The sequence below is a fragment of the Pseudophryne corroboree genome, chromosome 6, assembly GCF_028390025.1.
Source record: "Pseudophryne corroboree isolate aPseCor3 chromosome 6, aPseCor3.hap2, whole genome shotgun sequence".
Taxonomy (NCBI): domain Eukaryota; kingdom Metazoa; phylum Chordata; class Amphibia; order Anura; family Myobatrachidae; genus Pseudophryne; species Pseudophryne corroboree.
Genome location: NC_086449.1, coordinates 765,199,825 through 765,218,716, shown reverse-complemented (window position 1 = coordinate 765,218,716; position 18,892 = coordinate 765,199,825). Strand labels below are relative to the sequence as shown.

The 18,892-nt window shown below is 44.7% G+C and overlaps 1 protein-coding gene across 1 annotated transcript in view; it reads left to right on the top strand.

Annotated features, from left to right (window-relative positions):
- The first annotated feature begins 15,369 nt into the window (after nt 1-15,369).
- Nucleotides 15,370-18,892, top strand: part of LOC134933410 (protocadherin gamma-C5-like) — a 688,451-nt gene continuing 684,928 nt past the window's right edge. Inside the window, exon 1 of the mRNA XM_063928604.1 lies at nt 15,370-17,844. Within this exon, the coding sequence (XP_063784674.1) occupies nt 15,433-17,844 (2,412 nt within the window). The 5' untranslated portion in view covers nt 15,370-15,432. The remainder of the gene's footprint in view (nt 17,845-18,892) is intronic.

Sequence of the window (18,892 nt, the reverse complement as noted above, 5' to 3'; positions counted from 1 at the left end):
CGCAGCTCATGCCTGTGTGGTTGTGGTCCTGGCTGTGGTGGCTTTCTTTCGTACTGTTTAAAAATGAAGATTGTGTTTATTTACATGATATTCTGTGTGCTAATATTTATGAAATTACATTTTTTGTGGTGTACATCTGAAGACCATCATGACAAAAGTAAAGCACAATTTAGCAGATTGTATGGTTGACTTCATTGTGTGTGTATAGTCTAATTTGGGTCAATTTACAACACCAAATACATAGGCCAAGGTGTTTATTTTACAATGACAAACAGCTCAATATACAACCATGTATAAATTAAAGAACAGAATATTCTACACTAACAGAATACATTCCAAATGCCATAAACATTCACCAATCAACGTTTTTAGAGGCCAAACAAGGAAAAAACAATACTTAATTAGCTAGAAAAATAACATCTTGCCCAGAAAGCCTTTTAAACACCATCATACATTAGCCTTAAAACCTTAAACTAAAGCCACATTACATTTTAATAAACACGTGACACCATAAAAAAAACAATGCCATAATAAAGATAAAAAATCTAGGCCAGAAACAAAACAAAAAATTCACAAAGGTCTAAAATATGGAACACTAAAGGGCCTGGGAACCATAAACCTCCAAAACAAAATACACAACAATAAACTCTTACAATCACAAATTTACAGCACACCTTTGAGGATACTAAGGCAAAAGCACATATGTAAATGCACAATACAATTACAAATATAAACTCACCATCCTGCCTAGGACGATCCGAATCTCGGACATTAGTCGCACCAACGACTTCAGGTGGAATAAGGGACCACACAGGCTCCTCCCACTCACGATAGGACGCTATAAAGGAATGTCCTCCCCCTGTTTGTCTGGCTGACTTAGCCTCCTTCACCATCTTAGCCTTGACACGGCGCTTTATGTCGTAGAATCTCTTGCGACACGTGTCCTCAGTCCTCTTCACCACACCCTCACTGTTCACTGCCGCTACTACTTTACCCCACAGAACACTTTTCCTCCGAGAAGGAACCTTGGCTGCATCACGCCCAAACAGCTGGCGATGATGGCGCATCAGCTCCCACACCAAAGCCACATTCTCAGCATAACTGAATTAGACATTGCGGCCCATCTTTGTAGTGGTGCGTGGCTGCGGAGCAACAGCACAATCACTGTCACTCTCACTCGAGGCCGCAGCAGCAACCTCACCCTCATCCTCCACCTCACTAACCTCCTCCCCCTCACTCACCTCCTCAACCTCACTCACCTCACTCACCTCCTCCCTCTCCCTCACCTCCACCTCACTCACCTCCTCCACCACACTCACCTACTCTACCTCACTCACCTCCTCCCTCTCACTCACCTCTGACTGGGACATAATAATGACAAATAACAAAGAACACTGAGAAATAATAAAACACAAAACTAGAGATGAGCGGGTTCGGTTTCTCTGAAACCGAACCCGCACGAACTTCATGTTTTTTTCACGGGTCCGAGCAGACTCGGATCCTCCCGCCTTGCTCGGTTAACCCGAGCGCGCCCGAACGTCATCATGACGCTGTCGGATTCTCGCGAGACTCGGATTCTATATAAGGAGCCGCGCGTCGCCGCCATTTTCACACGTGCATTGAGATTGATAGGGAGAGGACGTGGCTGGCGTCCTCTCCATTAGAAATTAGATTAGAAGAGAGAGAGAGATTGTGCAGAGTCAGACAGAGTTTACCACAGTGACCAGTGCAGTTGTTGTTAGTTAACTTTTATTTATTTTAATATAATATATCCGTTCTCTGCTATATCCGTTCTCTGCCTGAAAAAAAACGATACACAGCAGCAGCCAGTCACACAGTGTGACTCAGTCTGTGTGCACTCAGCTCAGCCCAGTGTGCTGCACATCAATGTATAAAAGGCAAAGCTTATAATAATTGTGGGGGAGACTGGGGAGCACTGCAGGTTGTTATAGCAGGAGCCCCCAGGAGTACATAATATTATATTAATTTAAAATTAAACAGTGCACACTTTTGCTGCAGGAGTGCCACTGCCAGTGTGACTAGTGGTGACCAGTGCCTGACCACCAGTATAGTAGTATATTGTTGTATGTATTGTATACTATCTCTTTATCAACCAGTCTATATTAGCAGCAGACACAGTACAGTGCGGTAGTTCACGGCTGTGGCTACCTCTGTGTCGGCAGTCGGAACTCGGCAGGCAGTCCGTCCATCCATAATTGTATTACAATATATACCACCTAACCGTGGTATTTTTTTTTCTTTCTTTATACCGTCGTCATAGTGTCATACTAGTTGTTACGAGTATACTACTATCTCTTTATCAACCAGTGTACAGTGCGGTAGTTCACGGCTGTGGCTACCTCTGTGTCGGCAGTCGGCAGGCAGTCCGTCCATCCATAATTGTATTATTATTATAATATATACCACCTAACCGTGGTTTTTTTTTCATTCTTTATACCGTCATAGTGTCATACTAGTTGTTACGAGTATACTACTATCTCTTTATCAACCAGTGTACAGTGCGGTAGTTCACGGCTGTGGCTACCTCTGTGTCGGCAGTCGGCAGGCAGTCCGTCCATCCATAATTGTATTATTATTATAATATATACCACCTAACCGTGGTTTTTTTTTCATTCTTTATACCGTCGTCATAGTGTCATACTAGTTGTTACGAGTATACTACTATCTCTTTATCAACCAGTGTACAGTGCGGTAGTTCACGGCTGTGGCTACCTCTGTGTCGGCAGTCGGCAGGCAGTCCGTCCATCCATAATTGTATTATTATTATAATATATACCACCTAACCGTGGTTTTTTTTTCATTCTTTATACCGTCGTCATAGTGTCATACTAGTTGTTACGAGTATACTACTATCTCTTTATCAACCAGTGTACAGTGCGGTAGTTCACGGCTGTGGCTACCTCTGTGTCGGCAGTCGGCAGGCAGTCCGTCCATCCATAATTGTATTATTATTATAATATATACCACCTAACTGTGGTATTTTTTTTTCTTTCTTTATACCGTCGTCATAGTGTCATACTAGTTGTTACGAGTATACTACTATCTCTTTATCAACCAGTGTACAGTGCGGTAGTTCACGGCTGTGGCTACCTCTGTGTCGGCAGTCGGCAGGCAGTCCGTCCATCCATAATTGTATTATTATTATAATATATACCACCTAACTGTGGTATTTTTTTTTCTTTCTTTATACCGTCGTCATAGTGTCATACTAGTTGTTACGAGTATACTACTATCTCTTTATCAACCAGTGTACAGTGCGGTAGTTCACGGCTGTGGCTACCTCTGTGTCGGCAGTCGGCAGGCAGTCCGTCCATCCATAATTGTATTATTATTATAATATATACCACCTAACCGTGGTTTTTTTTTCATTCTTTATACCGTCGTCATAGTGTCATACTAGTTGTTACGAGTATACTACTATCTCTTTATCAACCAGTGTACAGTGCGGTAGTTCACGGCTGTGGCTACCTCTGTGTCGGCAGTCGGCAGGCAGTCCGTCCATCCATAATTGTATTATTATTATAATATATACCACCTAACTGTGGTATTTTTTTTTCTTTCTTTATACCGTCGTCATAGTGTCATACTAGTTGTTACGAGTATACTACTATCTCTTTATCAACCAGTGTACAGTGCGGTAGTTCACGGCTGTGGCTACCTCTGTGTCGGCACTCGGCAGGCAGTCCGTCCATCCATAATTGTATTATTATTATAATATATACCACCTAACCGTGGTTTTTTTATACCACCTAACCGTGGCAGTCCGTCCATAATTGTATACTAGTATCCAATCCATCCATCTCCATTGTTTACCTGAGGTGCCTTTTAGTTCTGCCTATAAAATATGGAGAACAAAAAAGTTGAGGTTCCAAAATTAGGGAAAGATCAAGATCCACTTCCACCTCGTGCTGAAGCTGCTGCCACTAGTCATGGCCGAGACGATGAAATGCCAGCAACGTCGTCTGCCAAGGCCGATGCCCAATGTCATAGTACAGAGCATGTCAAATCCAAAACACCAAATATCAGAAAAAAAAGGACTCCAAAACCTAAAATAAAATTGTCGGAGGAGAAGCGTAAACTTGCCAATATGCCATTTACCACACGGAGTGGCAAGGAACGGCTGAGGCCCTGGCCTATGTTCATGGCTAGTGGTTCAGCTTCACATGAGGATGGAAGCACTCAGCCTCTCGCTAGAAAACTGAAAAGACTCAAGCTGGCAAAAGCACCGCAAAGAACTGTGCGTTCTTTGAAATCCCAAATCCACAAGGAGAGTCCAATTGTGTCGTTTGCGATGCCTGACCTTCCCAACACTGGACGTGAAGAGCATGCGCCTTCCACTATTTGCATGCCCCCTGCAAGTGCTGGAAGGAGCACCCGCAGTCCAGTTCCTGATAGTCAGATTGAAGATGTCAGTGTTGAAGTACACCAGGATGAGGAGGATATGGGTGTTGCTGGCGCTGGGGAGGAAATTGACCAGGAGGATTCTGATGGTGAGGTGGTTTGTTTAAGTCAGGCACCCGGGGAGACACCTGTTGTCCGTGGGAGGAATATGGCCGTTGACATGCCAGGTGAAAATACCAAAAAAATCAGCTCTTCGGTGTGGAGGTATTTCACCAGAAATGCGGACAACAGGTGTCAAGCCGTGTGTTCCCTTTGTCAAGCTGTAATAAGTAGGGGTAAGGACGTTAACCACCTCGGAACATCCTCCCTTATACGTCACCTGCAGCGCATTCATAATAAGTCAGTGACAAGTTCAAAAACTTTGGGTGACAGCGGAAGCAGTCCACTGACCAGTAAATCCCTTCCTCTTGTAACCAAGCTCACGCAAACCACCCCACCAACTCCCTCAGTGTCAATTTCCTCCTTCCCCAGGAATGCCAATAGTCCTGCAGGCCATGTCACTGGCAAGTCTGACGAGTCCTCTCCTGCCTGGGATTCCTCCGATGCATCCTTGCGTGTAACGCCTACTGCTGCTGGCGCTGCTGTTGTTGCCGCTGGGAGTCGATGGTCATCCCAGAGGGGAAGTCGTAAGCCCACTTGTACTACTTCCAGTAAGCAATTGACTGTTCAACAGTCCTTTGCGAGGAAGATGAAATATCACAGCAGTCATCCTACTGCAAAGCGGATAACTGAGTCCTTGACAACTATGTTGGTGTTAGACGTGCGTCCGGTATCCGCCGTTAGTTCACAGGGAACTAGACAATTTATTGAGGCAGTGTGCCCCCGTTACCAAATACCATCTAGGTTCCACTTCTCTAGGCAGGCGATACCGAGAATGTACACGGACGTCAGAAAAAGACTCACCAGTGTCCTAAAAAATGCAGTTGTACCCAATGTCCACTTAACCACGGACATGTGGACAAGTGGAGCAGGGCAGGGTCAGGACTATATGACTGTGACAGCCCACTGGGTAGATGTATGGACTCCCGCCGCAAGAACAGCAGCGGCGGCACCAGTAGCAGCATCTCGCAAACGCCAACTCTTTCCTAGGCAGGCTACGCTTTGTATCACCGCTTTCCAGAATACGCACACAGCTGAAAACCTCTTACGGCAACTGAGGAAGATCATCGCGGAATGGCTTACCCCAATTGGACTCTCCTGTGGATTTGTGGCATCGGACAACGCCAGCAATATTGTGTGTGCATTAAATATGGGCAAATTCCAGCACGTCCCATGTTTTGCACATACCTTGAATTTGGTGGTGCAGAATTTTTTAAAAAACGACAGGGGCGTGCAAGAGATGCTGTCGGTGGCCAGAAAAATTGCGGGACACTTTCGGCGTACAGGCACCACGTACAGAAGACTGGAGCACCACCAAAAACTACTGAACCTGCCCTGCCATCATCTGAAGCAAGAAGTGGTAACGAGGTGGAATTCAACCCTCTATATGCTTCAGAGGTTGGAGGAGCAGCAAAAGGCCATTCAAGCCTATACAATTGAGCACGATATAGGAGATGGAATGCACCTGTCTCAAGTGCAGTGGAGAATGATTTCAACGTTGTGCAAGGTTCTGATGCCCTTTGAACTTGCCACACGTGAAGTCAGTTCAGACACTGCCAGCCTGAGTCAGGTCATTCCCCTCATCAGGCTTTTGCAGAAGAAGCTGGAGGCATTGAAGAAGGAGCTAACACGGAGCGATTCCGCTAGGCATGTGGGACTTGTGGATGCAGCCCTTAATTCGCTTAACAAGGATTCACGGGTGGTCAATCTGTTGAAATCAGAGCACTACATTTTGGCCACCGTGCTCGATCCTAGATTTAAAGCCTACCTTGGATCTCTCTTTCCGGCAGACACAGGTCTGCTGGGGTTGAAAGACCTGCTGGTGACAAAATTGTCAAGTCAAGCGGAACGCGACCTGTCAACATCTCCTCCTTCACATTCTCCCGCAACTGGGGGTGCGAGGAAAAGGCTCAGAATTCCGAGCCCACCCGCTGGCGGTGATGCAGGGCAGTCTGGAGCGACTGCTGATGCTGACATCTGGTCCGGACTGAAGGACCTGACAACGATTACGGACATGTCGTCTACTGTCACTGCATATGATTCTCTCAACATTGATAGAATGGTGGAGGATTATATGAGTGACCGCATCCAAGTAGGCACGTCACACAGTCCGTACTTATACTGGCAGGAAAAAGAGGCAATTTGGAGGCCCTTGCACAAACTGGCTTTATTCTACCTAAGTTGCCCTCCCACAAGTGTGTACTCCGAAAGAGTGTTTAGTGCCGCCGCTCACCTTGTCAGCAATCGGCGTACGAGGTTACATCCAGAAAATGTGGAGAAGATGATGTTCATTAAAATGAATTATAATCAATTCCTCCGCGGAGACATTGACCAGCAGCAATTGCCTCCACAAAGTACACAGGGAGCTGAGATGGTGGATTCCAGTGGGGACGAATTGATAATCTGTGAGGAGGGGGATGTACACGGTGATATATCGGAGGGTGAAGATGAGGTGGACATCTTGCCTCTGTAGAGCCAGTTTGTGCAAGGAGAGATTAATTGCTTCTTTTTTGGGGGGGGTCCAAACCAACCCGTCATATCAGTCACAGTCGTGTGGCAGACCCTGTCACTGAAATGATGGGTTGGTTAAAGTGTGCATGTCCTGTTTTGTTTATACAACATAAGGGTGGGTGGGAGGGCCCAAGGATAATTCCATCTTGCACCTCTTTTTTCTTTTCTTTTTCTTTGCATCATGTGCTGATTGGGGAGGGTTTTTTGGAAGGGACATCCTGCGTGACACTGCAGTGCCACTCCTAGATGGGCCCGGTGTTTGTGTCGGCCACTAGTGTCGCTAATCTTACTCACACAGCTACCTCATTGCGCCTCTTTTTTTCTTTGCGTCATGTGCTGTTTGGGGAGGGTTTTTTGGAAGGGACATCCTGCGTGACACTGCAGTGCCACTCCTAGATGTGCCCGGTGTTTGTGTCGGCCACTAGGGTCGCTAATCTTACTCACACAGTCAGCTACCTCATTGCGCCTCTTTTTTTCTTTGCGTCATGTGCTGTTTGGGGAGGGTTTTTTGGAAGGGCCATCCTGCGTGACACTGCAGTGCCACTCCTAGATGGGCCCGGTGTTTGTGTCGGCCACTAGGGTCGCTAATCTTACTCACACAGCTACCTCATTGCGCCTCTTTTTTTCTTTGCGTCATGTGCTGTTTGGGGAGGGTTTTTTGGAAGGGACATCCTGCGTGACACTGCAGTGCCACTCCTAGATGGGCCCGGTGTTTGTGTCGGCCACTAGGGTCGCTTATCTTTCTCACACAGCTACCTCATTGCGCCTCTTTTTTTCTTTGCGTCATGTGCTGTTTGGGGAGGGTTTTTTGGAAGGGACATCCTGCGTGACACTGCAGTGCCACTCCTAGATGGGCCCGGTGTTTGTGTCGGCCACTAGGGTCGCTAATCTTACTCACACAGCTACCTCATTGCGCCTCTTTTTTTCTTTGCGTCATGTGCTGTTTGGGGAGGGTTTTTTGGAAGGGACATCCTGCGTGACACTGCAGTGCCACTCCTAGATGTGCCCGGTGTTTGTGTCGGCCACTAGGGTCGCTAATCTTACTCACACAGTCAGCTACCTCATTGCGCCTCTTTTTTTCTTTGCGTCATGTGCTGTTTGGGGAGGGTTTTTTGGAAGGGCCATCCTGCGTGACACTGCAGTGCCACTCCTAGATGGGCCCGGTGTTTGTGTCGGCCACTAGGGTCGCTAATCTTACTCACACAGCTACCTCATTGCGCCTCTTTTTTTCTTTGCGTCATGTGCTGTTTGGGGAGGGTTTTTTGGAAGGGACATCCTGCGTGACACTGCAGTGCCACTCCTAGATGGGCCCGGTGTTTGTGTCGGCCACTAGGGTCGCTTATCTTTCTCACACAGCTACCTCATTGCGCCTCTTTTTTTCTTTGCGTCATGTGCTGTTTGGGGAGGGTTTTTTGGAAGGGACATCCTGCGTGACACTGCAGTGCCACTCCTAGATGGGCCCGGTGTTTGTGTCGGCCACTAGGGTCGCTTATCTTTCTCACACAGTCAGCTACCTCATTGCGCCTCTTTTTTTCTTTGCGTCATGTGCTGTTTGGGGAGGGTTTTTTGGAAGGGACATCCTGCGTGACACTGCAGTGCCACTCCTAGATGGGCCCGGTGTTTGTGTCGGCCACTAGGGTCGCTTATCTTTCTCACACAGTCAGCTACCTCATTGCGCCTCTTTTTTTCTTTGCGTCATGTGCTGTTTGGGGAGGGTTTTTTGGAAGGGACATCCTGCGTGACACTGCAGTGCCACTCCTAGATGGGCCCGGTGTTTGTGTCGGCCACTAGGGTCGCTAATCTTACTCACACAGCTACCTCATTGCGCCTCTTTTTTTCTTTGCGTCATGTGCTGTTTGGGGAGGGTTTTTTGGAAGGGACATCCTGCGTGACACTGCAGTGCCACTCCTAGATGGGCCCGGTGTTTGTGTCGGCCACTAGGGTCGCTTATCTTACTCACACAGCGACCTCGGTGCAAATTTTAGGACTAAAAATAATATTGTGAGGTGTGATGTGTTCAGAATAGGCTGAAAATGAGTGTAAATTATGTTTTTTGAGGTTAATAATACTTTGGGATCAAAATTACCCCCAAATTCTATGATTTAAGCTGTTTTTTAGGGTTTTTTGAAAAAAACACCCGAATCCAAAACACACCCGAATCCGACAAAAAAAATTTGGTGAGGTTTTGCCAAAACGCGGTCGAACCCAAAACACGGCCGCGGAACCGAACCCAAAACCAAAACACAAAACCCGAAAAATTTCCGGCGCTCATCTCTACACAAAACACACTCCTCCACTACCACTACACAACACACACCAACCACACACACACACACACACACACACACACACACACACACACACACACACACACACACTCACAAACAATGACAATAGACAAACACTATAAATTTAACAAACTTTAAACAAACTACACAAGTATCACAAGACTACTTACACACACAATACAGCACTCAGCAATCGATTAAACACTCCAAAAACTCCAAACACCTCTCCAACACCACAGACCACTACCTCTCACCTCTCCACTAGCAAAACCCACGATGTGCGGTCGGTTTGGGGCAGTTTTATAGTAATGAGCAAAGACACTCCTCCATCACAAACACAACCAATCACGTTCGAGTGACAAAAATGAAAGTCAGAGTAATTGCGGCCAGGAAGTTCCAAAAAAAACACTGCCGCAAATGTAAATTACGAATCCGCAAAAAATCATTAAAAATACAGATGCAAAAGTCAAATCGACCGCATAATGAGAATAAAAATTACGAATGACATTGACATCGAAAAATACGAAATAACAAAATACGACAGCATAGTAAATGACACGTAAAACAACCAAAAAGTTGCAAATTCACACAACCGATGTCATTCGTGTTTAATCTCCCACCAAATCCCTACAAATACAAATCTTAGTAAATATACCCCTGAGACGGGTCTGAAATTAAAAGGCTTGAGATCTGACTTTGGCAGAGAGTATGACAACAGAGTTTTAGCACAGTTCCTGAAAAAATATGGCATGCAGCATCAACTAACAATTGCTTACACGCCAGAACAAAATGGTGTGAGTGAGCGAGCAAATCGTGCAATTGTTGAGAGAGCACAGACTATGTTGAGTGATGCAGGTCTGGAGAAAAGCTTTTGGGTGGAAGCAGTGTCTACTGCAGTATATCTTAAAAACTGTGCACCCACAGTAGCTGTAAAAGGTAAAATGCCACTGGAGGTGTGGTCCAAGAAAAAGCCAGCTGTCAATCATCTCCGTGTCTTCGGCTGTAAAGCTTATGCACAAATACCTAAGGAGAAAGACAGAAATTAGATCCAAAGTCAGTGGAATATATTATGTTAGGATACTGTGAAGAAAGCAAAGGATACAGGTTTTGGGACATTACAAACAAATGTCTTCTAAAGTCTAGAGATGTGTTGTTCCATGAGACAGCACCAATCACTGGAACAGGGGAGCAAGAATCACAGCAACAATATGTATCGCTGGATGTACAGGTAGCATAAAGTGTGTCTGAACCTGAAAGAGTTAATGCGGCTACCCAATCAGGAAACAGGAGTTCCATGAGGAGCAATAAAGGTGTTCCATCCAAAAGGTACAGTGAGGAATATGCAAATATAGCTTACTATGAACCCCAAAATATACAGGAAGCAAAATCAAGTAGCGACTGGAAAGTATGAAAGTCAGCAATAGATACAGAACTGTCAGCTCTGGATGATAACAGTACATGGACTGTAGTTGACAGGCCGAATAACCATAAGACAATCAAGAACAAGTGGGTCTTTTGCAGAAAGCTGAATGCAGATGGGACTATTGCTCATTATAAAGCCCGCCTTCTTGCTAAAGGATACACACAAAAATCCGGAGTCGACAACGGACAGATCTTTTCGCCTGTCGCTAGGTACAGCACGTTGAGGTTAGTCATTGCCATTGCTACACTTCATGATTTATTGTTATAGCAGTTAGACTTTGATTCTGCATTCCTGAAAGGAGAGTTAATTGAGGAGATTTATATGGAACCACCTGAACATTATGACGAGAATATATTCCAAGAGGGAAAAGTTTGCCTCTTAAAGAAACCTTTGTCTGGCCTAAAGCAAAGTGGTTGTTGTTGGTATGTAAAGCTAGATGCTGTGCTGCTAGAGACAAACTTTGTTAGGTCAGAGACTGATCACTGCTTATATCAGAAAACTATAGAAGAAAAATGGTTCATCATAGTTGTGTATGTGGATGATCTATTGCTAGCAGGTCAAAAAGAGCACATTACTGATATAAAACAGCAGCTGAAACAAAGATTCAAGCTAAAGGATTTAGGCCCTGCAAATCATTTATTAGGTATGAGGATTGTACAAAACCTGAAAGATGGGGCTGTTACAATTGATCAACAGACATACATTAAAGCAATACTTCGCAAGTATGGAATGTCATATGCGAAACCAGTGAGCACTCCTATTGAAAAATCATAAATATGGTAAATGCCATGTCACCAACCAGCCAGGAGGAGATAGAGGAAATGAGAGAGTTTCCTTATCAAAATGCTGTTGTTACAGTAGCTTAATGTATGCAAGTATTGGGACTCGCCCCGACATCACACATGCAGTGAGCCGGGCAAGCCAGTTTGCAATTAACCCTGGGAGGCAACACTGGATTGCAGTCAAAAGAGTCTTAAGGTACTTAAAAGATAAAAGTTCATTAAAGTTGGTGTTTACAAAGTCAAAAGGTACGACTTTGGAAGTTTTTTGTGATGCCAGTTGGGGATCAGATGAGGATAACCGTCGTTCCTACATGGGATACTTGTTCGTTTTGGCAGGCGGAGTACATTGCACTTACAGAAACTGCAAAAGAAGCTTTATGGATAAAAAAGACTTTATGTGAGCTTAGCCTTCTCTACCACAGCGAGACTATCAACATTGCGTGTGATAACAAGGAAGCAATTGATTTGTCTTCCAGCACCAAGCATTATGGATGGTCCAAACACATTGCCATTAGACATCACTTTATTGTTAGTTAGTGGAAAGCAAGTCTGTCAATGTGGATTACATAGCCAGCGAGAGCAATACTGCTGATATGTTGACAAAGGGACTGTCACACTTGCTGAATATGTTCATGACAAAATGTGGACTGAAATACTTTTGAGAAATGTTGATTTGTTTTACTGTTTGCTCACCATTCTTTATTAATGTGTTTTCGGTTACAGGAAAACTTTATTGAGAAATGTTTTGATAAAGTGTTATGCAAATGTATGTAACTAGAGACAGCCTTGAGCAAGGGGGAAGGGAGGTGTTAGACAGTGGATCACTCTGCTGTCTGTCTCCATTCCCAGCACTAGAGGCAGCTTCCCTGCTCTAGTGTTTTCCCTCCTAGTGTCAGCTCAGTGCAGTAGGAGGTGCTTAGTGCGTAGTCTGAGAGAATTGTTCCTGGAGAGACAACTACATGATGTGCAGCTTCTGCTCTCCTTAGTGTGTGACCTTGTCTACCCCGCAGTCACTCCCTGTGTGTATACAGCCTGATCCTGTGTGTACTAAGACGCTGTTTTACCACTGTACTGCTTCACATGGGTACTGTGAGTTCCTGATGCTGCAGAACATCTTCTATATACTACAAGCTGTTATCTTTGCTATCTGAATAAACCAATCATCCTGGTTAAGTGCCGTTGTGTGGACTAACATCCCTATCCGACACCGCAACATTCTGCCAACGAAATGCAGTGGTGGCTCCAGAGGTGGGGCTGGTGCACAGTCCAAAATGTAAATAGGGGTTGTTAAGGCATGGCTCCATGCTATGGCTCTGCTGTAAGTAGTGTTCTTTGTAAATAAGGTCGACTGTGTTCAGCATATAGGTAACACTGTACATGTATGCTTCTAGTTCAATAACTTCTGGTCAGTGCTATTACTGCAGCTGGGTGCAGTGCATTCTCCACCAAAAGCTAAGTGAGTATTTCTAGTATTGTTTTTCCTCTAATAGGCACCACTGATATTCTTGGAAACACCAGTGACATCAATACAGGGCTGTGGGCCGCTCCTCTTCAGCTGTGTGCTGCACTGTAGCATTATGTGCAGCACTCGGCTCCTGTCAGAGCCAGCGCTGACAGTCTACGGTGGCAGCCCAGCATTTTTGGGACCCCCTGAAGTGATGAAAACAGGGGTAGGCCACGAGGCCATATCCCCCTTCCAGTGAAGCCATATTTATTTTTAGTGGGGAGAGCATGGGGCCTCTAATCCACACCGGGTGTCACCAGGGAGGTGACGCCCCCGGGGAACACATATTATCTGAAGTTAAATAATTCTATAATGTGCTGTTAACTTGCATACAGATTTATGTTTATATTGCCTGGAATGTCAGGTGACAGCAAATTGCTATCAAATGTTGTTCAATTAAAAGAGTCAATACCCAGTGGCTTTACTTTTGTAGTTTTTATAAGGATCATTGTGGCTTGCTGTTATTTTTTGCACAAGTCGGCTGTAATTGCCCCTTGATTGCATGAACTGAAAAAATAAAAATAAAACGTTTTTTATACACACACACACACACACACACACACACACACACACACACACACACACACACACACACGCACACACACACACACACACACACATATACTGTATATATATATATTAGTGGTGGGCAACGATTAAAATTTGTAATCGCGATTAATCGCATGATTTTCCCAGATTAATCGCATTGTTATGCGCAAGTTTCAATAATGAATTCAAAAGTAGTGTATTGCGCTCCTGTTTGGCTGCCAGTCCTCGAGTTCCGATTGGCTCGCTGGCGGCCAGCAATACACTTGAAATGGCACCGGCGCTGTCACGGTCTCCATGGCTGCCCGCAGCTAACTACTCTATGCACCAACAGCTGGGAGGACGAAGAGAGCTGATTACAACTGCACAGTGCTAGGGGGGGGGGGGGTGATCGCCACAATCACCCTCCGCCAGGGCTACCATCAGAAATGAAGGGGCCCGGGACTGACAAATGAGGCAGGGCCCCCCTCCCCACACAAACGCTGCCCCATTCCTCCCCCCTGCATTCTACAACACTTACATTTTGAGGGGGCCCGGGAGGAAGCAGCAAAGAGCGGGACAGGGAGAGCTGCCTGCGAACCGCCAGCAGCCACGGCATGGAGGAACAGAGCCGCAACGCTATTATTAGTACAGAGCCTGCCGTGAGCCAATCGGAGGTCACGGGCCGGCAGCCAATCAGGAGCTGCCAAATGACAGCTCCTGATTGGCTGCCGGTCCGTGACCTCCGATTGGCTCACGGACGGCATTGTAGTTAGAATAGCGCCGCGGATTAGCCTCTGTCCTTCCAAGGCAGCTGCCGGTACGCAGCGTTAAAATAATTGTCGCCGGTAATTAGTTAATGCGTTAACGCGATATTAACGCGTTAACTTGCCCAGCCCTAATATATACACATATATATATATATATATATATCAGTGACATGCAGTGGGGTGAGGCAGATGAGGCAGAGCCTTTCCTGTCCTACTAACGTCTGTGCCAGGGGTTTGACTGTATAAAGTATATGAAAAATACAAAGAATATGTTTGAAATATCTTCTTTGCATTATTCTAAGATTTTTTATAGCCAAAACTCTGGAGTGAAAAGTCTATAGTAGGTGAGGCAGTGCAGTGCCACACATCTCTGATCAAAACTCACCAGATTTCCAGGAGTTTATACTGCTACACCTGTGTATAATGCCCAGATGTACCCTTTGGCTCATATATAGCATGTAAATCTGGCTCTAATGCTAGCCAGTGCCTCCTGAGCTATTTAGCTCACCGCACATCCCTGATAGATATATATATATATATATATATATATATATATATATTATATATACACCTGCACGCAAAGGTGTCTTTATCTCTGCAGCTGGGCTGCCCCTATCTGCATGCTTGGTTTCTTAGTTGTAAAGTTGTAATAGACACGAACCTGCAGTATATTACCATAGCAGGACAATTGTTACAAGATTAGCTGGCAATAGTTTTCACTTTTTTAACTGACTTATTATACCAGTTTTACTGAAAAGAAATGGTGCAATTATATCTGTATGTGTGATTTTTCTCCAAATTTCCAGATTCATTTTTATAGGAAAATGTATATTCCAAAAACAATTAAATATGGGATATAAAAAATATTTGTGCTGCTGTTCATCATTTCAGACTCTGGGTGGCACTGTTGACCACAAGTAACTCTGCACATGCTAAACCTACTTTCTCATAGTGCATATCAGCAGCAGTCACTGCAAAATTGTCACCATCTCCAGCAGCTTCCATTGTCCTGCTTACTTGTCAAGATAACTGGAAATTGGCTTTTGTGGGATTAATTCTGGCAAAGAAGACAAACAGAAATCCTGATCGGTTTTCAAAGAATTAGAAAATGAAGTGTGGACTCCAGCACAGGTCAGGGACATGGCAAGTGCTATTTCTTTGGTTTTCTATTCTATGTGACATTGTCACTGCTCAGCTTCAGTATTCAATATATGAAGATTTAAAGCAAGGATCCGTAGTAGGAAATATTGCCAATGATCTAAACTTAAATGTTAAGGATCTATACATACGGAAATTCCAGATTGTCTCACGTGGAAAGAAACAGTATTTTAAAGTTAATTTGCAGAATGGAGATTTGTATATTGCAGATCGAATAGACAGAGAAGGATTATGTGGGGCACAGCAGACCTGCTTTCTAATAGTTGAAGCGGTGATTGAAAATCCTTTGCATTTTTATACAATTAAAGTTGAGATACAGGATGTGAATGACAACTCGCCAAACTTTCCTAAAAACTTTTTTGAGGTCGGAATTAGCGAATCTGCTGCACTTGGAACCCGATTCGCTCTCGGTACTGCCAAAGACCCAGATCTTGGGAATAACTCTTTGCAGGGTTATAAACTCATCGATAATGGACACTTTATTTTGGGCTTAAAAATGGGTGCAGATAGAAAAAAGCACCCAGAGCTTGTGTTAGACAAACCACTCGACCGAGAGAAACTAAACTACTTTGAATTGATATTAACAGCATTTGATGGAGGAAAACCAGTGAAAAGCGGAACAGCTCTTGTAAAGATCACAGTTCAGGATGTGAACGATAATTTCCCATTATTCAGCCAAGACACTTATCAAATAACTTTAAATGAAAATATACCAAATGGTTTTTTAATCGTTCAAATAAATGCTACCGATGAGGATGAAGGATCATATGCAGAAATAACGTACTCACTTAGTGATATTTCGGAAATTACACATCAGCTATTTGCAATAGATCCTCTGAAAGGAGATATAATAGTAACCGGAAAGTTGGACTATGAAATAACTGATAGTTATGAGTTAACCGTGGAAGCTAAAGATGGAGGAGGTCTGGCTTCTCATTGTAAAGTATTTATACAAATTACAGATGTTAATGATAATGCCCCAGAAATCACTATTACATCTCTGTCAGCATCAATTCCTGAGGATTCACCATCCGGGACTGTCATAGCACTTGTAAATATCTATGATATGGACACTGGTGAAAATGGGGAGGTTGTCTGTAACATTGATGGGAAGTTGCCGTTTCATCTGGTTTCATCATCCACTAGTTACTATAAACTTGTGACTTCAACCAGCTTGGACCGGGAACACGTCAGTGAGTATAACATCACCGTGACAGCTATGGATAGAGGATCGCCCCCTCTGTCAGTTGCTAAAAATATAACGTTACTGATCTCAGATGTTAATGACAATAGTCCTACTTTTGAGAAAACAAACTATATTGTCTATATTCAAGAAAATAATTTACCAGGAACTTCAGTATATGGAATTCTTGCATCTGATCGTGACTACGAAGAGAATGCAAAAATTACATATGCCATATTCACCAACAATACTGAAGATACCACAGTGTCATCATACGTCTCCATAAACTCGATGACCGGGGTTCTATACGCTCAGAGATCATATGACTATGAACTGCTGCGGGAATTTCAGTTCCAGGTGGTGGCTAAAGACAGCGGATCTCCTCCTCTAAGCAGTAATGTCACAGTGAGGATATGTATCATTGATAAGAATGATAATGCTCCTAAGATTCTCTACCCATCCCCAGACACTGAGGAACCAGCATTGATAGAGTTTATCCCTCACTCTGCTGAGAAAGGTTATCTAGTGACCAAAGTGATTGCGGTGGATGCTGACTCTGGGCACAATGCCTGGCTCTCCTACCACTTACTACAAGTTCCTGATTCTACATTATTTCTCATCGGCCAACAAACTGGTGAAGTCAGGATAGGACGAGACCTGCCAGACATGGACTTTTTCAGACATAAGATTGTGGTTCTGGTGAAGGACAATGGAGTACCCTCTCTGTCAGCTACAGTCACTTTGAACTTGGTTTTTGCCGAACACTTTCAGCAAGTTGTACCAGAGATAAAGCATCAGCCAGCTGATCGTTATAATTCATCTAACATAACATTCTACCTACTAATAGCAATAGCACTGATTTCTCTTTTATTCATTGTGACAGTGATGGTTACAGCAGTTTTTAAATGCCGAAATACTAGTACTCCAACATCTTTGGGAACTCAAAGGAGAAACGTGTATCCACAATTCAGCCTGGGGTGTCCCTCTGAGATCAGTGATGGGAGCTTACCTTATCCATTCTCCTATGATGTGTGTGTGACCCTGGACTCAAAGCAGAATGAAATTGCCTATCTGAAACCGGTGCAGAATGTCCCCACAGACAACCTCATTGACACAGGTGACTCAGCTGCCGGAAATGAATTCTTGAAAGATTGCTTACCACCTACCAACAGCGTACAGGTAAGACAATGCATATTGTGTGCATGTTACGTCATATACTAGAGTACCTAATTACTTTTTTAATTCCTGTGGATTTCTTTGTACGGTAGCTACAGTTATATGATGTGGTAGAGTGTATATTTTTATTAATAGTAAAAATATTTTTAGTAAACTTGATTTTTAGTAATTACTAAATTCAAGAAATATACAGGATTTTCCATTCTTGTGAGCTGTGGCATACTGCAGATTTAATAGTCTATTTTCCAGTGAGATATTCCTATCAGTGCTGTAACAGAGATGCAGTACAACCCTGTGCCGACCACGCCACCCCTGAGTGCATAATGTCACACCAAAGGGGCAGGTCCACCAGCACGCAGGATGGTTCAGGCAGTTATAAAGTTGCAGGGGACACATGCCAGGAGCATTCCAGGCACCCTGCTAGCCAGATGCAGGGGCCGTAGGGCAGCGACAGTGCCTGCCCCAGGGCCCTGCTCCCTGGGTGATGGCACCACTCACACACCACTAGTTATGGCCATGATTACTTTACACACATAGCTACTAGCGTGGAGTGCCTACTATACATTCTTAACTCATATATTCACATCAAAAATAAAATGTATGGTGTCTGAATGAATGTATGCAGTTATATATTAACTAGGTGCTTCATCGCGCCCTACGGGCGCTCTTCACACCGTCGCAAGGGGCTACGCCCCTTTAACCCTTGCATGCCTATATGGGGTTCAATATTTGTGTTATATGGAGTATTACCTGCATTCCTTTGTTAGTGGTTAAATATTGCACAATGAAAGGGCGTGCGATGGTGAAGGAGGCGCAGCCCCTTGCGACGGCGTGAACAACACCTGCAGGGCACGATGTACAGAATGAGCGGGTGCGGGGGGGACTGCGGATGGGGGAGGGTGTCTGTAGATGCTGCAGGTGGAGGGGGGGCAGATGCGGGGGGGCCCGGATGGGGAAGGGTTGGGACGTGCTGCGGGTGGGGGAGAGACAGAAGAGTGGGGGCTGTAGATGGGGGAGGGGTCCGGAGGCACTGCAGGTTGGGGGAGGGGCA